This window comes from Athene noctua, chromosome 1 (genome assembly GCF_965140245.1).
Source record: "Athene noctua chromosome 1, bAthNoc1.hap1.1, whole genome shotgun sequence".
NCBI lineage: Eukaryota > Metazoa > Chordata > Aves > Strigiformes > Strigidae > Athene > Athene noctua.
The window spans coordinates 45,917,753-45,945,005 of NC_134037.1; the positions used below are offsets into that span (position 1 = coordinate 45,917,753).

Below are 27,253 nucleotides of genomic sequence, written 5' to 3' on the forward strand. Positions count from 1 at the left end.
GTCCAGTCTAAACCTCCCCTGATGCAATTTAAAGCCATTCCCTCTTGTTCTGTCACTAATCACCTGTGAGAAGAGACCAGCACCAACCTCTCTACAATGTCCTTTCAGGCAGCTGTAGAGAGTGATGAGGTCTCCGCCCAGCCTTATCCTCCTCGAATTGAACAGTCCCAGCTCCTTCGATCGCTCCTCATAGGATTTGTTCTCCAGGCCCTTCACCAGTTTTATTGCCCTCCTCTGCAATCGCTCCAGCACCTTGATATCTCAAATTGCTTTGTCTAGTATCTACAAAACCAGTATTATAATCAACTAAATTAAGGGAAGAAATACTCTTTGCTTAAATACTATTTCTTTAAAAATCTTTGAACAAATAATTCTTGAACTGCACTGCTAATCTAGATTAGAGAAGAACCATAGCCTGGCAATACGTGATGGATTCACCAGAGTGGCACACTGCTCCAAGATTTCCTGGGAGAGTGAAAAAACCTTCTTTTTACTCTGCTACATCGTAAGACTAAGACAAAATATATATAGAAAGACTGACATTTACTGAGGCTGACACAGAACAAACGCTGTTTTCATATATTAGTTGGACACAATCACTTGCATGGACAATGAAATATTGCTTATCTTTGAAATCCCTGGATATACTGTGTTTTTATGGAAAACAAATGCTCTCCCCCTATCCTGTTGCATTCTTTCAACACTAATTGGATCATTACTAGGGTTTTTTTGTAAATTTTTATTTTTTGCACTTTTCTAGGATGTGAACAAACAATGCAATAAGAAATAAAAGTTGTAAAATATAATAGGATGAGTGGTTAGTGATCTTCATCGTAGACTTGTAAGAAGTGAATATCTCAGTAATATGCAAAAAGATGTTTTATAGCAAATTTAACGTGTATCTCAAACCTAAGATTTAGTGAGTATTTTCTGTTTGGCTTATATTTTTCCTGTTAATCTCCAGCGTAATGGAGTATTTCACTAGAACAGAAGGATTTAGGTGGAATTAAAGTTTTCCATTTAAACCAAAAGTCTTATCCTTAAATTTATAAACTAATCTTTTAAACCAGTTTAATTACTTGAAGTAGTTAAATAGAAAGACAATAGTATGTCTTAAACATTCTAGTACAAACAGTTTCCTTATATACCAATGACAGCTTACATGAAGAAGATGGACCCAGCTATCTGAAACAGAAGAAAAAGCTCTTGGTACAAAGGATTTTGGAACTGTCCTGGCACAGCACATCCGTGCAAGAGGTGGAAATGCCCCTTTTTTTTTTTTTTTTTTCCCCCCAAGAATATATATATAAATCAAAATTTCTATGTCTTAAAAATTTTAAGCTGCATTAAGTAATTCTGTATTGCTAAACAAAAAAGTGCAGTATTGATTAAATTATTTACACACTTTTATAGTATTCTTGTGTATGTGATATAGATTTAAAAATAGAAAGTGAGGCATGCTGCACTGGCACTTGGGAGGAGAAAGGACATAAGGCAAAATTTAGGAAAGATTTGTCTGGGCAAAACATTGAACTCCATATGGGACTATTTAGATGTTTTGTTAATTCTTTGAAGCACATGCTTCAGTTATTGTAAAAGGAACACTTTTCCTTCTAGGTCTTTGCCTTCTGTTTGCTTTCACTGCTGCTTGGGGTTTTTTTGTGGGCCAGAGAGTCTGGAACCTCTTGAAAAGGTCAAAGAAGGCTTGAATTTCTTCCATACCAGTCTCTGGCTGTTGTAGGATTTCCTAGCTGTAGCCAGCAATATCAGGACTGCTGGACATTTCTTGACTTAAAAAATTGGCAGATTGGAGAAGACGAGGAAGAAAATTTCTTACTTGTGTTTATAAAAATGTGAACTGGACTCTACTGTTTTCAGAGCAGTTTATCATTGCAAGAATGCTTGTTTCTACAGTGCTGTGATAAGTAGGAAGGAGGGCAGCCTGCCTGCCAAAATTCGGAGTGGTTTGATCAAGAAGCTTAACAGTTTATTGAGCTGTATTTGTGGTAGTGCTGACTGGATCATGAGAGGGACAGAAATAGAGATCAAGTCCTTAGTAGCTGGTATGCACTCAAGGGCCCAGTTAGGCACATGTTTTGAGGTGCCTCTGGATCTGATTGCAGAGTGCCAGGAAAACAAGTCCAGCGGTGTGGAACAAACAATGCAGTGTATCCTAGACATCCTTTGCAAACCTTGATGAAATCCTCCTTGAAAATGCTGTCAAACTGTTTGAAGGCATTTGAAAGATTTTTCCTTCCTGAAACTTCATTTCCTAGGAGAAGAATGCCTTTTTTTAAACTTAATTCTTCAGAAAGTGTTAAGTTCTGATCCCCTGACAGTGGAAGAAGTAGGTGGTTTGTTTGTTATCTGAGAACTGGCTTAAGGGCTTAATTCTGCCTTCACATATCTATTGCAGAGTCTCCCTGAAATTAATGTAGTGTCTTTCTAAGTAAAACTACCAGCCAATGTAAGATTAAGGGACAAAATTAAGAACAAATTAATATAAGCAAAGAACTGGATTATTTGTATTTTTATTTGTTTAATTAGTGAAACTATAAAAGGATTTTTGTGAACTTTCAGTATTGATCTCAGTAGAAGCCTCTGAATAGCACCTGGAATAGGGCATTGTTTTAATTGGAACGTGGAAAAAACCCCTTTTATTGAAGTTACAGAAGTAACTTTCAGTAATCATCAAGCAGCATATGTTAATTTATATGGTCACTTTAATATTTTACCTTTTTAAAAAAGCTGTAGAGTTTATAAATGTAATCATACTTCTTTTACTGTACTGTTTGTTTTACCAGAAGACTTTTTTATATCCAGGTTGTTAGGGATATTTGGTCATAGCACTGATTAGTCAATTAAGAATGTTGATCTGGGGAAAATGGGAGCTGCCTTTTGGAGTATACAGTAAACCTCTTCCCCACCAAATTGTGTCTTTAGGAAAAATTTAGTCAAAGAATGAGTTTAGGTTTATGGCAAACCTCTTAGATCCTAGACAGTCCTGTGAGATTCCACTGAGATGCAAGATTTTTATAGCTGTATGTTGTTCAGGGAAGTAAGCAAACATCAGTGCATGCTTCTGGCCTGTCCTTCAAATTGAGGGATTTTGAGGAAGATATTTCCCTCACCACTCTTCCACCTCGTTGAAATAATGTGTGTGCCTGAGTTTGCAGAAAGGAGACATGCCTCAAGGGCGGTAGATGCAGGAAGTTCAGATGGTAGGGTGTGAATTTCTAGGAAAGACTAGAGGAAAGGCCGCTTTCTGGCTGTACTGAATCTAGCCCAAAAAATTTCACATGTACTTAATCTACGTGATATGTCTTTCTGCAGTAGAAAAATTGAAGAAGGTTGCTTTTGAATTACACGTTCTGAAAGTATTGATCTTTAAGGCTGTCTGTGTATGCTTTGAATGTTAATGTTTATCTCCTTTCTCTCTTTCTAGCTGCAATGTATGCTGTTTTCTCTACAGGACTATAAGATTTGATATTCAGAAGAGCAAAACTGAAAGATGCCATCTGAGAGGTGTCTGAGGTATAGTACTTGGTAGCTTGTATGAAGTCATTCACATTTAGGATGTTTACCAAAGCATCAGTCAACAGATGGTAGAAAAGAGAAATTAATATTTTTGTTTATTAGTAATTCATATTATTTAATATAAATCCATGCTATAATCTGCAAAATATTTCTTTCTTGTTGCCATTTTTCTCTAGCAGAGAGAAGCATGCCTGGGATTCATTTGGATCCCACAATCTCTTCATATGTTATCTTCTTTATGCCTTTGTCTTTACTTGGAATTTTTGATTATGGAATCAACTGGTCTTTTACATTCATGTGTTTGAATTGCTGGCTTGTGATCATTTTTGGTGTTTGTAGTGTTCCACTCTTCAGGACATCTATTACTTTTCCAGTTCTTTGAAATCACTTTAAAAGCATTCTCTCTAAACTTGTCTTCCTGCCTTCCAGAATCTCCCATTCTGTATCCCTTTTATAGAGTCTTAATAATCTATATGTACTTGCCAGTCTATCCTTTCTCATTTATTTGTATTGCCCATTGTTTCATCAGAGATTTGATAGTTGTAATTTAATTAGTTTCTGGGAGCACTTTAAGGCAGAACACTCAGAATTTATTAATCTAGTTATTTTTCTGCAGAACTTTGCACTAGTCTGGTACACTGGTGGTAGTTCTGTTATGCAGAGTAGTTAACACCCATGGGCTGATCTGGGAGCTCAGAAATCTACTTGATAGTACTGGGACGTTGTGTCATTCCAGTTCTATTCCCCCTTCCCTTCAATGCTTCCCATGCCCTGCCGGAAGAGAATCAGGAATTCCTTGCGTTTTACAGCTGTTGAGTACATTAACAGACAATATCACTAAAATGTGGCCATGTTATATTTAATGAATCAGTGCTTTTTCATTCATAAATTCCAGTTATATTGCCTTGAAGGTGTATACATTCTTTGTATGTTGTTAATACAAGGGTTACAGGCAATTGATTTTTTACTTTGGTCATTGAATTGAAAAAAATGTTATGATAGAGCTCAAAACCACAGATGTGTGATTTTATGTATATACATTTGTATGTATATATAAAAATAAAAAAAAATCCCCACAAAAATTACCCTGGTGCCTTGTTCCTTCGATCTGTTTTCTGTTGAGTGAAATAGTCATTTTCTTGTGCTAAATCACCTCTGGATGATTGTGAGAAAAGCAAGAGAAATGAAGGGCTTGAATCACAACATTGTGAGGGAGGCTAATAAAAACAGAAATACAGAGAAACCATCTCTAGGTCTAATTAGCTTATTATACTTCCACAGGTTATCTTCCAATTTTTTAATGTTCCCTTAGAAGAAAAACAACACAACACCCTCCCCCTGAAACCCCAATTTTCTTCCAGGATTTTCAGGGGAAGAACAGGGTGAGCAGACTGCATCCTGGAGTTCTCCAAGAATCAGTTACATAACTGATGGTTAACCTTTGATTTTGGATTCTTTATTGCTGTTGATGAAGACTGGAGAAAAAAATACAGTTTTATTAATTTTTTTAATACAGCAAGTTTAACCTGTAGCATTGCCTGCCCAAAATAATACCTCTTGGTTTGATTTAGTGAATTTGCTATAGAAATTAAAGAAGGCAAATAATTGTTAGAAATAATTTCCTTGTATTTTAACAAATTACATTTCTTGATAATTGTCATGTAGAGTATCAGTGAGGTTCCACAAACAGAACAGCTGAAGGAAAAAGAATAATTTGTATGAATCATTTTGAATTGCATGTAGGGTATGTCCATGTGTGAAACCTAAACTATTAGAGAGGGGGTGGAATTTAGATATAGGCTATTCCTGTGTAACTCCACTTCCACCATTCTTCTTGAAGTAATTTCTTCATTCTTGTCTTTTTAAAAGATTAGGTTAAATTAGAGCAAACAGTCTGCAAGGTCTGCGTTAGTTTACAGATGCCCAAGTTGCAGGAGTGGGGTAGGCAGTACAGAGTGTGTGTTGATTGGGAAAGGAGAATATAGCAGCCATACAGCTGCTGCTTAGCATGTATATGGAGTGAATTACATGACTATAGTGAAAAAATGATGGTTTATTTACCCCTTAATCAAAAAAAAAAGTTATGCCTTTACTTTGATTTACTCAGGAATGACTGTAAACTCACCTTCTATAAAGACCTAGGCAATATAAATTTGTAGTCTCTCACAGATTTCAAATACACCGCATTGGTTTGTGCCAAAGAGGATTTGCGGATTTGATTTGTTTCTGTTTGCATCAATAGTTACATTGGCTCTTTCTTCTGCTGTAGAAAAGGAAGCTACAATCAGGCAATCTTAGGCTGGATGACACGGAAATCTTGTGTATTCATACAAGGAGATATTCAGAGGTGGTGGAAGGCCTCAGCATTTTAGAAACAAGCAAGCATCCTCCACCCCCATACAAAACAAACAAACAAAAAACCCCATGACACTTCATAAACGTAAATGACCTGAAATATCTAAAACCAATCAGTAATGCAATATCAGACTTCAACAGGCCACCTGAGACCATGAATCTTCATTCTTTTTAGTAGGACTACTTACATACATACAGATGTGCTCCTTTCCACTAATGCATCAGTTTGAGCCACTTAGTTTTCCTGTTGCTCCATTGACCTAAGCCCATTCTTCTTCTCAATTCTAAAATGATTCTGAATTAATCCACTGAGTCCAGCTCACTTCCATTGCAGCAAATGAAAATCAGACCAGTTGAGGTTTTTAAATTCAAGTATATAATCAGGATTCATAATACTTTGTTATACTGAACTTTTCCTGTAACCTCCATATATATGTAAAGATTTTTGACTGACAGGGTTCATGACATTTCTTTCTTTCTTTCTTTCTTTCTTTCTTTCTTTCTTTCTTTCTTTCTTTCTTTCTTTCTTTCTTTCTTTCTTTCTTTCTAAGAATTATCAAATCCTGTCTTAGAAAAAGTTCTTCAATTTTTCTGACTGAATCTGTCTGTTTCATACTTTTTTTTTTTTTTTGACAAAATCTTTCCTCTGTCCCCTCTCAGTGTTCAGGAAATGCTGACAGGTCAGAGGCTGTGTCAGTCTAGCTCCCATAACGATGCTGTCCTGGCAGCCCTGAACCAACAAAGAAGAGATGGCATACTTTGTGATATCACCCTTATTGCTGAAGAACAGAAATTCCATGCACATAAAGCTGTCCTGGCAGCCTGCAGTGACTATTTCCGAGTAAGTCCAAAGATTTTTTTTTTTCTTTTCTTACAATAATATTAAAAATTACACTGGGGATAGGAGACAGTGATGGTTATAGATATCATTCTGACCAAGCTTTAAGTTTGAGCCTATACAAAATTCAGGATTGCTGCACATTCAGTGGAGTATACAACTTTAAATATCCACATACATCTCATAAGACAGAAATGTTAAGAACATAATTAAGTTTTTTATCATCATTATTTCTGGTTAGTCTCCCCCCTCACCCTAAGAAAGGCAGAACACATCTTTCTGTGAATCTTATGTCCCATTGAAGTCAGAAAGTGGAAGCTTTTTGTGGATGCCAGAGATTTGAGACAGTTGTGACTAGAGCATGGAAAGATGGGGAAAGGGAATTTAAATATTAATAAATGCAATTTAAATCAGCTTGGAGGAAGTTTTGTAGGGTTGTAGATGGTTATTCTCGAAGAAGTGGTCATAGCAATTTTTTTGGTGTAATAAAACTTATTTTCAGAAACAAATGTTACTGAAAAGCAAAGCTTAAAATATTCTCTTGGAAATCTAATTCAGACACTCAACATGGAAAATTGAACTCGGGTGATAAAATCGGAGTAACTGGAAAATTGAGTTTTTAATAGGAATAGCATTCTTCATATGAAGCAATTCTACTGAGTTTCATTATAACGTACCTATTCAAAATTTTGGGCTGTCTATAGCTCTTTAGTTGACTGGTGTTTCTGGGTGTGAGTCATCCTGTTGTTGCTCAGAGACTAAAGCAGAAATTAATTTAAAGGTCTGTTTTCTCTAACAAAGTAAGTTTATTTAATATTTTGCCTACAGTGTAATTGCAGTGCTATGAACTTCTTTATGGTGACCTTTTTGTTTTGTTACAACAGTAATACAGTGTATGACAACTGCTCTATATCCTTAATTACCTAAGCAGAATTTTTATCTTCTTGTCAACTCTGTCTCTCTTTTGGTTAGAACTGAGACTTAATTTATTCTGTGTATTTAAGAAATATTGTTAACTTGATGTTACTTTCACTGTGGTGATACTGAGCCAATTGATTGCTCATTCTCTGAGCTTGTCTGCATGCTTATGTGTTCTGCTGCTGCATACTTTGTACTACCATAGCTTTGTCATGTTGCCCTGGCCTGCTGTAACACTGCTTACCACTTTTTTCCTTTTACCCCAGTGTGCAGAGAAGGATTTTGGAGCGCTCTATCTCTAGCAAGTGCTATATATACTTGTTGATGATAGATATATTACAGGCCTACTGTTCTGCTTTGATTGAAATATTTTAAAAAGGGTGCCATATCATTCCTCTGCACCTGTGACACATACTCCTTCCAGAGCTCATTGTACCCTGTGCATAGAAACATCATAGAGTGGGCAGCTGTACCAAGCAGTGTGGTAGGCACAGCTTCTACCTCGGTCACTTACTAATTGACATTGAGATTGGGGCACTGTGACTCACCCTCTTATTTCTAATTGAGTTACTTGGTATTTGCTGGACAGTTACAGCAAATTAAAATCTTAATGCCGCCCTACGGAAAGGAAAAAAAACCCAACAAAACAGTTTTGCAATAAATCAAATTGCTAATTGCTACATAAATATTATCTATTAAAAAACCCCAAAAGTGCAAGAATGATGTATGCAGCTTTTAGTGATTTGATCTGACTCAAAATTGTTATTATTGGGCAGGACATATTCTTTAGACTTTAGGTATCAGCTATAAATATGGAACTCGTACTTAATGAAATCAGCCAAACAGGTTTTTATTACTAATGGACAAAAAGCTTTGTTAGAAATTGTGAGATGAGATTTATGTTCCATAGGAAGTTGGCAAAAATGTTACTATACACTATGTTCCTGATTCTAATAATGTAGAAGAAGTAAGAGTTGATTAAAAAATAATATTTTGTATTTAAACTGAGATTATTAATGTTTATATATCTAGGGGGATTTTGCGTAATTTGAGCTACCTGAGTATTCATTACCTAAGATTTAGGAGAATGATGCCCAGTTTCATTTAGAGCCAGTGAAGACAAACAAACATTTCCAGAGGGTGATAAAAGAGAAGATTTATTTAGAATGAAATGAATGACCATCTGGAAGTGCCAGATCTCTCTCCACTGGTCATAAAGACTAGACTCACATGCTTCAAACTTAGCTGTTAATATTACATAAGATGATTTCTACCCTTAATTTTTCTTGGACTTTCTTGGAGGAATTCTTGCATGAAGCCTGCAGATTTTCTAACCCTGAAGTAATTTACGAAGTCATTGCTATGGGAAACTTACCTTTCACTAATTTTTGTAAGATCTAAGTGCAGTACTGCAGTGGATGGGATTCTGGGAACATCAGGTGTTGGAGTTGCCTTGAGTAAAACTGAGGTGACAGCATTATACATCAGTATGACACAAAGAACTTGCCTACTGTAGCTTCTTGTTTCTCCATAGGTTTGATTAATATACCAGCCCTACCTTCAGCTCTATGTGGAGAGGCTGTCACCCAGTTCTTATGAACTAACAGACTATTCCAGAAATGTGTTCAATTCTACACAGGGGTCTATCAGAATGAATCAGCATGATTTTTTTTGTTTGTTTGTTCTCTCTTTTTTTTCCACTCTTGTAAAACAGCTGTATAATAGACTAGATATTTGGTTTCCACAGAGCTGTTTTATGGTTTTCTACATATTCTGTCTACTTTGATTTAGATGGAGATAAATAGGAAATTGTGAGGTTTTCTTGATGAGAATAACAGGTCAGCTGAGTGGCATATTTTATTTTTTTTTTTTCCAAATTGCCACATATTTCTTTCTTTTACTGCAAAGAAAAGTTTATTAGCACTTTAGGAGGATAGCTAAATGTGTCATGTTACAGACAGGGAATTGGAGCCATTGTATGTGGAAGAGTGGAGAAGGTCAAACAGATGTTGCCTTACCAATTTTTCTTTGACATTATAGTCTGGAGTAAAATCCTCATTTGCTTTTCTAAGACAAGCCGGAGATATGAGCTTCAGCAAAATAGTAAGGGCCAGCCTTCTAAGGTAACAGCCTGCCATCCTTTCTTCCAGTTGGTATAATTAGTCTTGTAGTTCTAGCTGTGCAGAAACATTAGAATTTAAATACTAAGCATGGAACCTGATTTGGGAGTTTGTTATATTTGTACATTAAAATATTGTGACTTTTTCTTTAAGAAAACAAACCCTTAGGAGATTGCATAGAAAGACTGCATTAAAAATACAAAGTTAAACTGTAAGATTAGACACTTGAAAATAAGGATTTTAATTTGTTTTCTGTTCAGGATCTCCTGCAGTCCTCTTCTTTCAAAATGAGCTAAGGAGTAGTTAGCTCCATACCCTAAAAGACTCATATAAAGAATAGTAAACATATGTATTTTTGTGAATTATTTTTAAGCAACAAACAGTGTTTTAGGCAAACTTTTCCATATGAAATGGTGTAATTTGCTATTTGTCTCAGTCTATTGCAGTGAGTCAAGGTGGTTGAGTTAGTGAGTATGTGTGCATTGTGATAACTCTAGCAGGCTAAGTCATTTCTAATTAAAAGATTCTTTTTCTTTTTTCCCCTCTGGGAGCAAAATGAAACGTTACTGCATGACTTCATTAGTAGGCATTTACAGTGTTGGCAGGTTATTATATAACCTCAAGATTTTCTTGTACAAAATGCATTGGTTTTCCAGTCAGAACAATTCCTTTCTTCCTTATTTTTCATTTGAGTGGGTTTATAGTCACAGGACTTTGATCTTTCTCAAAAAGATGCATATTTTCCATGCAATCTGGATGAACACAATTATATCTATTAACTACAATAGATTTTTAAATGTCAATAATATTCTTTTTTTTTTTTTTCCACAATGAGCATGTTAAATTCTTAGAAGAATGTTTCTACTCTGAAATGAACTACTAGATACTAATTTTGCATACAGACTTTGTACTTATAACTGTCACAGTTGATTCTTAAGCAGTTTCTTTTCAGGGTCTTTCTGTGACATCTTTTCTCCCTGTCAACAGTTTATTCCTGTGTACACAACATTGCTGATTGTTTGTATTTTGCAACATACTGCATTGTTTCTTGATAAGATTAGAAAACTAATTTTTACAAACAAATCCCTGAGGTATGATGCAAATAACTTTCAAGGTCTTGTTAATGAATCCGAAAGAGGAAAAGGCTCTCCCTAACATGTTTTAGAGATAAATCTAAGGACCTAGTTCTGAGAAATTAGAATTACCTGCTGCTTTTGCAGTATAATGGGATTTTGTTTTTCATTGTTTTACCATAGATGTACATGGACTAAATGAACAGCATTTTCCTTGCTATTGTACCCTGACAGTGATGCTACTTAGAAGGTGTCTTTCCAGATAACATTTATAAATGTTAGCTCTTTCCATTGGACCAAATAATTTCTATTCTTCTAGTAATATCTAGTCATTACTATGACTTTTGTGTCAAAAGAAGCTTGTACTCTCACTTTGTTTCCTGTATAGGTTGAGAAATACTTTCTTGTATGTCTCAATGTTTTCTGAGATCATTTTAATTTCATTTTCTCAGTTAGAAATTATGATGTATTTGAGAAACTAAAGTGCTTCATCTGTATCAGTTGCTGAACACAGCTTTGATAGATTTCAGTCACATAGATTCACTGTATCATCTATAACACTGTTTCTAAACTAATGCTTTTCTTCATTTTCCCTAAGCACATAGAGTAATTTCTTTTGTTAAGTGTTGCATATGCCTTTCTTTTTTAAAAATAATTACTGCAGGTTGAATAATGCAAATCATTCAGTCTATCCTTCATAAGGATATTACCAGCCTGTAATAATTACCTAGCAGATAAGTTGAATTCCCATATGCTTGTTGTCGACCTGCAACTTGCACCCAAAAGCAGTGTTTTAATGAATTTAAAACCTGAAGTTCTAAGTTAAAAGAATCTTTGTGAACAAGATAACAAAAAGAAGGAAATGCAAGTAACAACAGATTCTGCTTCAATCAATGGAACTGGTTGACTCTGTTCAATTGCATATTCTTCTTGTACGTAAGCTATTGTAAGTAGAATTCACAAATGGAGATCAGTGTTTGGAATGGATTTTGGTTTTGTTGGGCTCTGAGCAACTCAGGCAAGTAAGGCAGTGCCGACTGTACTTTTAAACAGTTTGTAAGTATAAAGATAATGGAAGTCTACCATGGAGGAAAAGCCTACAAAAGAAAATAAACATTGTATATCAAACAATATTATCCTAATTAATACTACTGAAACATTTGTTTATATCTTTTCATTATGTAATACATACAGTTGATCTCCACTAGAATATATTAACAATCCACAGTTGTCCTTTATTTGACTCCTCTGTATAAGAGAGACATGGGACATACTAGAGAGAGTCCTGCAAAGGGCCACAAAGATGATGAAAGGACTGGAGCATCTCTCCTGTGAGGAAAGGCTGAGTGAGCTGAGACTGTTTAACCTGAAGCAGAGGAGGCTCAGGAGGATCTTATTAAATACCTGAAGGGTAGGTGCAAAGAGGACAGGGCCAGGCTCTCTTCAGTGTTGCACAGTGACAAGACAAGGGGCAATGGGCATGACTGGAAACACTGGAGGTTTCCTCTGAATGTCAGGAAACACTTTTCCAGTGTGAGGTAACTGAGCACAGGTTTCCCAGGGTAGAGTCTTCATCCACAGATATATTCAAAAGCCATCTAGACACAGTCCTGGGCTCAGCTTGAGCAGGGGATTGGACAGGATGACCTCCAGGTGTCCCTTCCAACTTCAACTGTTCGATGATTCATGCTGGAACTAAAACAATAAAGACAGTATTCCTAGAACTTTTTAGTTAAACTGAAGTTTTCCTTTTTTTTTTAGGGAACTAAAAAGGTAGGTGTAACTGATGTGGTATGGATGCGACCTGTAGCTGAAATGACTATGTTTCCCCTTTCCCCATCCATACTCTTTTTGTGAAACCTACCATTTTAGGACAGACGGGGACTGAGGAAGTGTAAAAATCTGGCAGATTCTGAGCCAACGCTATCTTTCTCCAACTCCTGAGCACATATGTATTACAGACTTGTTTGGGACGGTACAGGCTGAAATCTAACATTCTTTTAAGTGCAGTAGGATAATACTATAGGACTAGTATGTGTTGCATCCAGACTATGCAGACTGTTATAATGGGTTTGGGAAAATCTGTACTGCTTGTAAGGATTCAAGAAAGAGGGCCAAGAAAAGCCAGACTATTTATGAACCTGACTCTTAGTACAAAAATCCTTCTCTAGTACTCAAGCTAGAAAAACTAGTCTGGTAGTTGTTCAGAAGCAGTCATACCTACCTGTATATGGCTGGGGCCTAGAGAAGGACCATAGCTGGAACCACTGTTCATTTGGAAATCAGATACATCCGTGATACACCAACAGATAAACTATGAGATGCAGATGTACAATTGTAGACAAATCACATGAACATCCCAGAGGTGGCAAACCATGCGCCCTGTTATGATTCCTTGCATCCTTTCCTTCTTATCTTTGTTCTTGCTGATGATAATTTATATGAAAATTGAAACATTTTCTGTGAAACACCAAGCGGTCTTTCTGCTGCCATCATGATTTATGCACAACTAGTAGTATCACAGCTATGTGGTATCTCATTTACGTATAGATCCTTGCGATCTTCATACTCCTATCCCCACAGTCTGAGAAATCTCAAGACTTTTGACCAATTAATTATTTTTTGCTGTATTAATTCATATTGTCCTGTGCCATTCTCTGTTATCAGTGCCCTAACTTAGAAGCAGTTCCCAGTCACCCTACAAAACTTCAGTACAGGATATATAGTAGTATTATTTACTGCCACACCAGCAGTTTTCTTGTCCAGGAACTTTGGTAAAGACATCTCTTTTAAATGTGCTTAATACTGAGGTGAAACTATTTTGCCCTCTTAACACTCTTTTTGATCTCTTGGGGTTTTTTAATGCATTCTTCCCATGTAACAATACTAACTGTAAACTTGGGAAGGAATATAGTCTTAGTAGTGGTTCCAGGCCCGCAATTACTGACCTTGTAACGTTCACTACCATACAGTGATGCTGTAAGAAATGTAAGGACTACTTAAACATGCTGTCTAACTGTTTAGCACTATATTTTAATTCTACACATTAAATCAGACAAATGTGTCACAATACACATGGTTCTGAGTGACAGCAACAATGCAGAAGATATTTGAAGAATCACAGTAGTGTCTAGTCTTGTAAACATGTTACTTATACACTGCCTGTTAAGAAATGAGAACTCAGTGCTATTTGCTTCTCATTAAAGGAAAAAAAACCCAAAAAACCCTTGCCAAAAATAAGAGGAGGCCTGGAAAAAAAAAATTTGAAAAATTGTACTCTTAGTGTAATATAAAGGTTTAAATACAAATTAGAGTTTTATTACTAATTTTCACTAATCCAGTTACAGTTGAATGTCAAGAGGGCTGCACGTTCCTTCACTTCTTAAAATATTGTTTGATATAGCCATTGTTAATAGTTTTACTGAGTTTAATCAAATCACTGGAAGAAATGTAGCATGGGCTGGTGTGAGGTGGCTTGTTGTGCAGTATGTATCTGAACAAACTTTTTTACTTCTGAAGTATGCACAAAAATAGTTTGCAAATGTTTTAAAGCTTTCTAAATAAATATTTTAACATTTTTTGAAGTGGACAAAATGAGGGAGTGTATCTGGGTTATTTTACTTTGTTTGTCCTTATCTTTGCAATTAATGGATTTTTGTCTGTGAGACTCTGAAGTGATTTTCCTTTGCTTCAGACAGAATTCCCACAGCTCAGCATTGTGAAATCAAAAACATTTACAAGAATCTTTTCTGAATTCTGTTTTCAAATTCCCATCAGTTGTTATGCTGTCAGAGTAAATAAGTTTCTGTTACAATTCTCATAGTATGTTACTGCTGGATGGTAGACAATATGTTATATTTTTCCCCTGAATTGTCGTCTTGATTTTTTTTTTTTTTTAAAGTCCTTATATATTAAGTAAGTGGACCACGAGTAAGTATGGCAGATTCAACTCTGCAGTTAGTGAGATAGGCCATAGGAGACTGTGGCTCATTGTCTCAAATTAAATTAGTGTTATAACAGCATGTAGTGTTTGGTTACTGCTCAGTTAATGCATTTTCTCAGTTTAAAAGCAGGACAGAAAGGAGTCATTGCAGCTGTGTTGCTGTAATTGCCAATATTCTTTACCATCTTCCTTGCTTGCTCCAGGCTACCTCAGTTCAATTTTGCAGTGCTGCTATAGCAAGTGTTCTAAAGCTGGGCTAGGCTCAGCTGCAATATCTGTCTTGCTAAGTGTCTGCCTGTGGAAAGCCAATTTGTTGGGGCAGGTCTGTGTTTCATACCTGTTTTCTTCTCAGTCCCTATAGTCTGGTGAAGAAGTCTTATATTTTAGAATGTTATTGGATGCAGTAGATGCTCTTCTATATTTTGCAGTCTCTATCAGTGTCTACCTACACAACCTCAGGAGAAATTAAAGATCTTATTCTACGGGTGTAGTGAAGCTGAAAACACCTGAGTGAATTATTTGGGCAGTGTGTCACTTATGTTTTCAGTGACTAAGACCTGCATACCATTTTAATAATATGAGAAGTATCCAAAGAAAGAGTCAAGAATGCTGAAGAACTAAATGCACAATCCATATGTTGCACTTTTACGTATAGCTGATGTTAGCATGTTTTAACTCTATTGAAATAACTTTTTCCTTTGGATGCTCCCTTAGGGTTTATTTTGTGTTGCACATCATCCTTATTGGAAATTTGAGAGAAAATACTTTTCTTTAAACAAATTATACATTGTATAATTTGCTTCATTGTCAACAGTGCCATTTTTTTTTTACATCCTGTTAACAACTTCATTTTAGTAGACTGAAATTTGATATTGGCTAGTTGAATTCACGTCACTGTAGGCCTTCATCTAGTAAAAGGTTGGATTTAAGCAGTGGAACCTTTTCATTTGACCGTCCTGAAAAACTTTGTAGAATGCTGCTGGATGCTTATCTTTGGCAGGAGTTAATCTGCCTAAGTCAACCTGTTTTCAAATTTAGACATCTAAAACCTAAGTCTTATTTATCTGACTTATTCAGATGCTACTCAGATGGAAGCAGTTTCATATGCTTGATGATGCCTTTTGCCCTTCTCTGAAGCTTTTACAGCTCTAGTATGTCTTTTGTGAGATGAGGGGGTAAGAGGATTGCATGCAACAGTAGGCAAAGCATAGATCTCTGCATGGGCATAGGGTTCATTTCTGGTTTATTCTCTCTTGTCTAACTATTTCTAAGGTTTGATTACTTTTTTTTTTTTTTTACTATTGCTGAGCACAGGGATGACTTTTTAATGAAATTTTCATATGCTAATTTTATAGCTGTCATTTTAGAAATCACCCACTTATCTTATACAATCCTTTTCCAGTTTATCACATTTTGCCCATGTCCTTACTACCTGGAATAGCATTACCTCACTGGAATTTCTAGCTGCACTGCTTTTGCCCTTTTCCAGATCTTCTATGGGGATGTTAAACAGCCCAGACTGAGGTGCTCTACTAGAACCACCACTGCCTGTGAAAGCTGGCCTGCTCTTGTTCAATGTTTTATGTATTCAGTCACTTATTTATGCAGGCAAAGATCTGCTTTTTTTTTCTCTTGCCTAGTTTACCTTCAAGACCCTTGACGGCCTCTGTCAAAAACTTATTGTTAATCTACTTTGTTGAAAAGCAATGGTTAGAGCCCAGCATAACATACTCTTCACCAGTAGGCTACAGCGATTACTTTTATATGTATAAAAACAATTTTATGTTTGTGTGTGTGTGTATGCAAAAATAGAATTACCGCTTACCATCACCTTAGACATGTGGAGCATTCTGAGCTTCCAAGGTCATAAAGCACCAACTATACAAATAGGCAACAAATGTACACAAAGCCCATGAAATCAAAAGTACTGAACATTAGGACACCTTACGAAATGTCCATCTGCATTTTCAGAAGCATTCATACCTGGCAATTAAGGATCTACCTTGCCAGAATTAGATTTCAACCAAGGAGGAGTAGGTCTCAAGCCTATAGAATTTATGGGAATAATTAAATTGATGTATCATGGTCTGTTAGTTTGGAGAAGGTTGGTCTGTTGGACATGAAGAACCACAGGATAAATGAGCACAGTCAAATGTAGACTATTAAAAATGAAATAAAGAGATGATTTTATAGAGGCATTTGTTCCATAGGAGGTAGCTGATGGAAGGCAGAGCTCAGCTGATGCTGAAAGTTACTGTGACAAATGACTGCAATATTAACACAAGCTTGGATAGTCAAGTCATTCTTCTTTTATTTAGCAAATTGTTAGTGTTTAGTTACATTTGTAGATTTTATCAGTAAAAGGATGTGGAAAACCAAAGAAAAATGGTCAGTGAGCTGGTTTTATTCTTTGGCCTATGTATAAAATAATTTAATAAATATTTTGGTGGGAATTAAGGGTTCTTCAGCAAAATTATGCTATAATCTTAATGGAAAGCAGGATTTACAAATAAAAAAATGGAAAATAGGATTGTTTTAAAATATATGAAGGGTACCTAGTTCAAACCCTCATAAAATGAGCCAGATATAAAAGGTATTGCGTTGGTTTAGGCCCTGCCGGGACCGGAGACCACGTTGCTGTCGCCCCTCCCCCACCCTCAGCCAGTCAGGCTGGCAGTGAGGCACAAACCCTGGGTTAAAATAAGAAGTTATTTATCACACTGTTGTATTAAATTTCAATCTGAACAACAACAATAGCAATGGTAACAACAATAAACAGTAATAACAGTAAACAAGACAAAAGATATGCAGAGAAATACTGCAGTGGATAACAGCCAGCCCGCCGCGTGCTCCCCGTCCCCAAAGCCACAAAGGAAAAAGTTCCCACACTCCTGTGCCTGGACCTGAAGTCAGCATGGTATGAATAACCTGGCTGGAGATCCCTTCCCCCTCTCTGCTGGGGAAACTTAACCCTATCCTAGCTGAACCAGGACAGGTATCTAGCAGAAACCTTTATAAAATGAATGATTTCAAACCATTTCAGACTTCACCATTAGGCTTCTCACATAACAAGTATGCTTTTGCAGTTATGCTGCAGGATAGATGATAATTGTCATAGATTTCTATTGGTTGGAACATTTGGATGTCAGTGTCTAATGACTTTTACATCACATTAGAAATGGCTTCCCAAGAAGCTAATTATAATAATAACTAAGATTATATTACTCAAGTCCTGTTAGATTAAGCCTTACTATACAATTGTTTAGTTATAGCCCATATGCACTGGGGAAACTTGTCTTGATGGTACCGTATGAAGTATGCTTTTAAAAATAAGCCCCTTAAAGGTGTCAAAGTTTTGACTGTGTTTTCCTGCAAAAAGATATTGCAAGAAGCTTTGCCTCCCTGAATGGAATGTATTGTGGTAGTTAAAGTGCTAGTTCAAGAGCTAACTGACTTCTATTCCAGTTTTATTTTGGGCTTGCTTTTGATAGCACTTACTAAATTCATCAAAGGACATGAACAATAGGCTTATGCGTTCACTGGGAAGCATTAAACCAATTTAAGCCAAAATTTGCAAATGTGAGTCATACTTTTCTGTGCTTGACTGGAGATGCTGGGAAAAAAAAAAATAAATCTGTTTTTAGTTATGTTTCTCCCTTTATATTCCGAAGGCAGGCCTGCTTAAGAGTAACTGTTAGGACAGACTGTACATTACTGCAGATTAATGCAGTGCTTTTTGTGGCACTGTCCTTACAATTCAGTTTTCTTGCTTCTGCCACAAAGAAAACATTAATTTTGGTATTCAGCACCACCTGGGATGACTCATTTATTTTGAAATATTGGAACTAATAAGGTTACTGTAGCTGTAGTAGTTCACTGTTAATATTTTTTTATTATTTGATATGGGGTTGCACATGAAAATTGTAGAATTATTTCTACAGCACAATGTTAGACTACTTTTGAAGATAGGTCTTTTTAGTGATGCAGCACATTAGGAGTAGTATGCTACAGTTTGTCTTTTTCCCTTTTGTCTTAAATTATGTTTGTGCATCTAAGCAGAAGTTTGGGGAAGACACATTACACTGACTGTTAAACTCTGTCTATCAAAACAAATTAGGTTTGATGCAGGTTCAGCCAAGAATGTAACGTGTTAGCAACAAATGCTTATACTATTTCTTTATTTTGACTGGGAGTGAAGACCCTGTGACTTTGGTACAATCAAGAAAATTACTTTGTTCTTGCTGGGTTACTCCCCCCAAAAATGTGCACTATACAAACAGGAAGAAAAGAAAAATCACATACTTAGGGCTTCTAAACATTACAGTAGCTCTTTGCTTAAATTTTCATAACTTGTTTGTAATGATACTGAGAAAGTGATACCTTTTTGTACTAACAGTACGATGCAACAAGTGTATTGCATATATCATTGATTTGGTAAGCTCTTAGGAGTTGTGTAATCATGTATTGTCTGGCACTGTGATCTGCTAAAAGAAACACGAAAGGTTTGGTGGAATTTGCTTTGTTAACAGTAATATGCGAGATTTCAGTACTGTGCATAACACTGTATATTTTGTTGCTCTATTTTTCTTTTTATTTCTTTAACTATATATTCCCTTAAACTATGAATGATAGCTGACCTTTTCATTTTACAGGGTTTATTTTAGTTGCATGGCAAATGCTTAAAAAACAATATTTAGGTAGATTTCACTGAACAGATGAATTACTGCAGTATCATTTATCAGTGATTGACGTTATGTGACATTTTCCCTGGTAATTTATATAGAACTTTTTCAGAAGAATCATGTAATGAGTCTCTTAATCATATTTTGTGCAGTTGGTATTGATGGATATGTTTTTCAGCGCGCAAGAGACTCCAGAGGACATGGCTGATGATTGACTTATAATAGACAGGCTTATATTGGGAGGAAAACAAAGCAAAATATATCATGCTAGTTATGAGAAGAACAAGCCACATTTTTACATGCAGTAAGGAAACCTTCACATATTCAGTTGGCTATTTGGATAAGTATATGTTACATATCTAAAACATAGTTGGTATTTGATGTGGACATTGTCATCTGTCAGAGTAGTATTTTGACTCCTGTTAATACATTCTGAATATTTTTTTTGTTGTGATAGGTGAAAACAGCAAAGACAATGTTATAAATGCAGAGGCAGAACCAGAAAATAACTTTTATGAATTTACGGAAATGAGAACAAGCAAAACAAAAAGGTTCGGTGCGCCGGGGAGTGGGGGGGGGGGGTTTCCGCTCCGCACCGATGGCCCAAGGACGCTGCATCAATGGATACGAGATGACAATGTGTAAACAAACCCACTGCTCTTTATAGTCTTTCTGATACATATTCATAAGATGAGTGTGTTCTAGTCCATGCAAGCGCAGTGGAGTTTCTCGAATTTTCTTAACTTTTCTGGTGTTGTTGAGGGGGGGGTTGTCTGGTGTTTGCTACTCTTTTCTGCATGCGCAATCTGGTGTTCCTAGGGGCTTCTGACAGGGATTTTTCCAGTACTTTTCCACATTCACAGTAACCGTCCATATGAGTCTGTGTTTACTTGAGGAAAAAAAAACCCTCCGAACTATTTTAACAATAAAACCATGATAAATCTCTTAACTTATGTACATAGCAAAACACCAGCAGCACCCATGCTCCTCATATTAAAGTCATTATATTTTTAACATGAATCACCACCATATTCTTCATAATGACATTATATTGCTTATGTACTGAAGGATTAGAACATGGAAGTTAAGAACACCTACAGGTTAATTCACGAGTAGTACAAGAAAGGGGATTAAATAGATTATGATTTATTCATTTAATATTACTGTTTCACAAACAGTGAGTTGCTATTTTTAGTGCAAACTGCAAAAGGAGAATGTTTTGGCCTGGAAGAGTTTATAGTCCAAGTAGGTAAGAGTCTCAGGACTGGATATGTACAGGTTTGAGTAACCTATATACAGATAGACTTAGATCCCAAATCAGAAAGAATACATGATCAAGCTGTTCTATTGATGCCAGTAAGATTTCTCACAGACTTAAAATTACATGTGCAATAAAAAAGTCTTGAGTTACTACATCATAACTGAGTTCCCTGAGCAGTGTTGGAAATTGATCCAAGAGCTCTGGAGTGTTAGTTTACTTTCCTCATAGCTTCTCTGATGCATGAGATGAGAACTACAAACAATTTTCTGTAAAGAAAAAGATGTGAAACATGTGAATATAGAAGTGCATATACTGTGGGAAGTGAATTTGAATAAAACACTGCACTTAATGAAGATGCCTATCTATTTTAAAGAGAACTCAAGCAATGTCGTTCGGGAATTGTGGAGGTAGAAATTTCAGATGACAATTCTGTTCTTCTAAAACAGTAAAACAATGCTAGATAGTGTTAGTTACTTTAAAAATTCGGTGCAAGAAGATAAATAGCTAAAGAAAACTTTGGTGATTTAATTGATCAGGTTTTTACCAGTTATTTTGCTAGATAGACAGATGTTCACTCACTTTCAACATTGTTGTAGTGGGGTTTTTTTCCAGCTATAAATATATATGAAGATATTCTGTTTTCTTCAGACATGTTTCTGATCTGGGTGGAAAAAAGTTAGTTCAATAGTTAATGCGACTACCAAACAAGTTTAGAGTATTTTAGTTTTTTCATGCAGAGCTCAGCCTCAGTAATAAGAGGCTGGGTAGGATGGTATACATAAGGTTTAATTTATGGTAAGACTGATAAGAAATTTTTTTGTCATAACATTTGACCAAAGTTCTTACAATATAGTTGATAATTAATAGGGAAAGCAGGAGTGAGTTTTTAACACAGAGCTCTGCACTGACTTAGAGATGAGAAAGCTCATGTTCCCTGAGTTTAACTTGCTGTTAGTTCATCTTGACTTCCTGGGTGTTCATCTTTTTGAGTGTGGTGCAACAAAAAGAACTACAAGAATGCTAGTTCACGCTGTGCCAACTTTCCACTCTCCTTATCTGGTGGTTGTGAGGAAGTGCAGCAAAGGATTATGCACTTTACAGTAGAGAATATTTCAGATTTCTGGCAGCCACACAAGAACAACAGCTGAAGGTAAAGGCAGGCTCTTGCACTGTTAGAGTCAAGGATGAAAGGTGACAGAGTAAGCCAAGTGGGAGATGGACTCAGTCGAGATACTTGCATAGTGTTGTGCATAACAAGCTTGGCCTTGCTGAAACACTATGAACATCATGTGAATGCAACTTTTAATGGAGATGATTCAGAAGTATCCCAGGATTTTATTACTGTGCTTGCTATCTACTGCTAAGTCTGTGGTAGAACAAGAATTTCTGTAGGTCAGAGCTATGCATTGGTGGGGAAGTCCAAATGTTCATTTTGCATTTTAGTGGACTTGGGACTAGGGCTGCTGGTAGTTATCAAACAATGTTTGAGAAAACAGAGGAAGGAAATTTGGAAAAGTTGCTGTTTGGGTTACTGTAGATTGCTGTAGTAAGCTCAGTTTACTTTCAGGTTTTTGGAAGCCTGGATTTCTTTGAAAGTTGCATTTAGAGTTGAATCAAAGAAAAATGGATAATGATGAATGTGTCTTCACAGTCTTGCTGGGGGAACTTTGAGATATTTTAGAAGTAATTGCTGTGCACTGGAACCATGTATTTTACTCCTAGAAGGGCGAAGGTATTTCTTGAAAACAGTAATTTAAATGGTCATTTGCTCATCTCCCATTTGAAATGTAATAGAAAAGTAGATGTAGCTGAAGTAAGGGATGAGCATAAGAGTCAAGATAGGCAAACTGAATGCATTTTGTGTGGATTCAGCCTCTGATAATTGGTGATCTGTAACTTTTTTTTTAAAGACCCACTCACCTCATGCTTTTAAACTAGAAATGACTTTGCATGAGTTCAGAGAAGTGAAAGAAAACTCTGGTTCTTATATATAGTAATTTGGAACAGGAAGCAAACTTACAGGTGCAAACTTTTCTTAGTTTATTATTGATGTCATTGTAGGATTCATTCTAGAAATGCTCATCTTCAGTTCTTCTGTTCTAAAATGAATACACTAAAAAGATACAATTCACTCTTATCTCTTCAACTTTCATTCTTCAGTTCATTCAACCCTTTACTCTTAGGATTGAAGTTTTCACCTATTTTAGGCATCTAGGCTAAGATAAGTGTTTAGGCCTCCTCTACAGTTAGAGTAGAACAGATACTTCATCCTACTAAGTTTTGTAAATTGGTCTCTAAACATGCCTATTTCTATCTATTTATTACCCAGAAAACACTTCAACTTTTGTTATACAGCTACCTAACTTCACATATTATTATTACAGGCCCTGATGAGAATTTTCTCTCCTTTTCTCTCAAGTTTCCAGGTATATTATCGATTTCCCTTCTATCCAGTATTTACCTGATGTATCATATTATTTTTCATTTAATGACTTTATTAATTTTTTTTTTAAACATCTCTTATATGTTAAACAGGTTTTATGCAGATTTAAATTAGAATCCAGTGGTTACCTCCATGTTTAAATTTTTTTCTTAACTCCCAGCAGAAACCTTATAAAAGCTTAATAATAAGAATTCCAGTTTGTTTCCCTAGATTGTGGCAGTAAGTTACTTACAATTTTGGTCACTGTATTTTTTTTAACACCATAGCCATTTGTTCTTTTTATATTAATCTACCTGTCTCCTGAGGCTGCATATGTTTTGATTCTGTTTCTTGCGTTTAAAAGGCAGCTAAGTTGTGTAAAATTCACTGAAAGCATTTACTTGTGTAAAATATTGTACAACTTGGTTAAGTTGTTTTGTGATACTTACTGCTTGGTATGCCTGATATGGCTCTAAGATTGATGTGTACAAATGAGATCAAGCTCATTACTCTCACGGTTATGCAACACATGAGCAAGTAAGAAAATGACTCAAAGGCAAGAAGCAATTTTGTTCCTCACCATTATGACAGTGAGAAATTTGTATTTTGGGGATTTTGAATATCATCTTGTGTTTCTGTGATCCTGGTGTCATTTCTTAAAGTTGTATGTTGTGAAGGAGTTTCTACAAGTTGCTGCAGTGCTGCCTGAGTGATAAAATCAACGTATCTACACATTTTTTTTTTTTTTTTGTTTCATGCTTATTTTAACAGTAATACATTATTTTGATTTGGTGGTGTTTTACACCCATCTTGGATTTTGCTTTTGAAAGCTAAGCAGCAAAGCTGAGCATGGAAAGTTAGACCCAATGTCTGTGATAGGCATCTTTTACTTAGCCTGTCCTGCCTGATTGTATCAGATCTGATCACATATGAGCCTAGTCACCCTGTTGTTGTGTGCCATTCAGTTTTTGTGTTCTATGTTTGCAGAAGAAACCTTTTGCTTTTTTGTAAAGGTGCCTTGGGCTGCTGAGGGCAAAGTAGCAAAACTGCATGCATTAAACGCCCACCAACTTGTCATGTTACTTTGAAGTTAAATTTTAAAGAGTCTGAGAGGTTTTTTTTTTTTAATGGTTTAATTATTTTTATCCATAGATTGTGTGCTATGTTTTCCTCTTCCCTTGGGAATAGTTCTCTAGCTCTGTTTCTGTTTCAGGCCAAGATTAGAAGAATGGAGGGTTGATTCCTCCTTTTCTCTTTTTTACAGCTGGTAAAGTGTCTACCTGCCCCACAAAAATGAAGCCATCCTAATTTGTAGCTTCTTAAACAAGTGTGAGCTCTGGTGGAATTCCACAGATGGAATATATCCATTTGTGACAGGATGTTGAAACCTGAATTTTGGAGCACTTGCCACAGAATGGCAAGTGGATTGTGTTTACTTTTCTTTCATGGAATTGGTTTACTTAATTAAAATCTTGACTAAACCAGCAGAATTTAAACAATCACTTTATTTCCCACAGTGTTGGCTCATTGGATGATTGGATAGCAGAATAAGACTAGGATATTTAAAGGAACTGGAAGAAAACATATGTCCTCTCACCAGTGGGTTTTATTATAAAAGGGATCTTTAGTTAATATATTAGAAACTTATACTGCCAAATGTCATGAAGGTCTTGGAGGAGAAATGAGGCATTTTCAAAGATTTTATTTGTCCAAGCACAAGTATTTTAAAGTATAATATATAAGCATTGTTGAATGACATTAATAACTAAAATTGTTAACATTTCATGTTTAGCCAAATATGGTAACTTTTCTGGTAAGTTTGAATTGTGCACTTGTCCAAATATTTTATATTTTATTGTTTTCCTTGTCTGTCACTTGTACATCCACTTCAGATTTTTATCTTATTACCTGGTTTTTAATGTACCTAAGGGAAAAACAGAGTAGGCTACTAGCCTGGCATTAAAAGCATGACTGATGGATACGTTTAAGATCACAAAACTTCAGAGCATTTTCAGAGATGCATCTGAAGTCAGAGTTCGAGAGCCTAGCTGTAACTCATTCTTCAAGCATTGGTGAAGTCTCAAGCCAGAATTTGATGATTCATATGTTTCTACAGTTAAAACTACAATACTCAAGTACAGCAGTGCAAATTAAAGGCTCAGTTTGAGCTCAATTTCTGCCTATGATTGAAGAGATTTTTTTCATGCTGGATTAAACCTTTAAACTATCAGACTGAGAAGGAAATTTGCCTGCTGGTGAAGGGAGTGTGGATCACTGAGCAGTACTAAGTTGATCTGTGTGGGAGACTACTTTCCTGGAGGCTAATCCAGTTCAACTGAATGTGAATTGAGGACTGTTGCAGACCTTACCTTTTGATCAAATTCTTTGGCCTTACCATCCGAAAAACAAATGTAGTTAATACTCAGTATCAAAAAGTTCCACAGAATACTCAGAGGATAGCATGAGAGAAAATGAACTCCATATAGCAGATGGTATGCAAAGTGTTATGGCTTACTGGCAGAAGCTACAGTTCTGATAGCCCATTGCACTACTGGAGTATTTACTAGTAAATAAGATGGATAAGGGCTTGTTTTCTGTCCCTAAAAGTGACTGGCACAGCATGGCTCAGGGCCATATGGCTAAACCTTCTTCCCTCTGTAGACAGGTTGGCTTTATCCTTTCTGTCTATTTGGAACAGCTGTGGCTTGAGTTACCCCCTGAACCAGAGCCTGGACATTGCCTGGGAGGGTGCTAGGTGGCATCAGTTCTTGGATGGATGCTATGTTGTCTAAACGCTGTGAATGATTATGGACAGGGACTGAGTTAGCAGCCTGATCCTGCTGATCCTGTGTAAGGAACATGTTGGAATCCTTGGTAGAATTGAAGGGTCTCCTAAAGGTAAAGTTAGTAAGTCTACAAAGAATAATTCTACCAGATCTTCATGGAAGTGATTCATGGTCTACAGATGAGACTCAGTTGGTTTTTTGTATCTGTAAGCTTAACCCATGGTGTGGGACATCATCCCTTGAGTAGAACAGAAACTTAGTTACCACATTGTCTTTTAACAGTTCCTCTGTACAGGTAGGTAGTGTACAAACAGTTGCTGTTACACAGTCAGAGAATGAAGACCATGCAGGATCTTGAATTGCTGAGCATTTCAGCCTTCCTGCAGGCAGTCTGCCGTGCAACCAGGTGTATAGAAGGTGTGCAAATCTACCCTGATGTAGACAGGTGTTGCTTTGAGACTTTACTCTCTTTATTCAGGAATTAGTGTGTGAAAGGAATATTATCCAGAAAGTTTATTTAGTAGTGAATTTCTGGAAAGAGAAGCTTGGCTCTTCCAGACACAAACTGCAGGTCTGCTTTTGCCAGAAGCAGGTGGCTGGTAGATACCTTGCAGCTCCTGGCAAACCCTGAAGCCTCACAGTAGCTATTTGAGCTAATTTGATACATCTAAGTGACAGTGAAAGGTCCAACTGATTACATTAGAATGGAATTAGAAAAGTGTCTGAAATTGTGAGAATTTTTTTTCTATCTAGGTATATTTCATGGCTCTGTCTTACTACATTTGTTTGTTAAAGCTTTTAAACTATTCGATGCTGCTTTTCTGTTGCCAGTTTGGAAGAAGCCCTGATATCACTTCATTGAAATAGAAACTGCAAAAATACAAGGACTGACCATGTTGTGATAAATGTCACTCTTGCTTTCTGGATGATTTCCAGGCAACAGATTTATGTCAAACTATGGCATTTTAATGATGAAAATAATAACATTTTCAGAATAAATTACTTATTTTCAGGAAACACTCAGTTCTTGAAAGAAGCCACCCAGGTCTCAGTGAATGCTATGTGCTGAACTGTTAGAAGGGGTAGGACTTTTTTTTTTCATTTAAATTCAGCTCGGTGGACAGGCTGCACATGTGAAGTCCAGTGTGCTTGTTGACTGTCTCAGCTTCTGCAGATACCAGCCAGAGTAGAGACAAAAGTAGCAGTGGGTATTTTCATAAGAAGTGCTTCTTTACTGGAGTTCTCCAAGTTGAAGCTTGGTAGCCTCCATAGAGATGTGAAGTTTGGCTCAAAACCGACTGAGGATAAGTTTAGACTC

General features: G+C 36.2%; 1 protein-coding gene across 3 annotated transcripts in view; it reads left to right on the forward strand.

The window, feature by feature from the left end:
- The window catches only part of KLHL32 (kelch like family member 32), a 130,175-nt gene that overhangs the window by 27,017 nt on the left and 75,905 nt on the right, over window positions 1-27,253 (forward strand). For 2 of the 3 annotated variants that reach the window (XM_074896078.1, XM_074896077.1), the window contains 3 exons: window positions 1,158-1,257; window positions 3,446-3,534; window positions 6,553-6,733. In XM_074896078.1, coding sequence (XP_074752179.1) covers window positions 3,512-3,534; window positions 6,553-6,733 — 204 coding nt within the window. In that variant the 5' untranslated portion in view covers window positions 1,158-1,257; window positions 3,446-3,511. The remainder of the gene's footprint in view (window positions 1-1,157; window positions 1,258-3,445; window positions 3,535-6,552; window positions 6,734-27,253) is intronic. The other variant, XM_074896076.1, reaches the window with a different exon arrangement.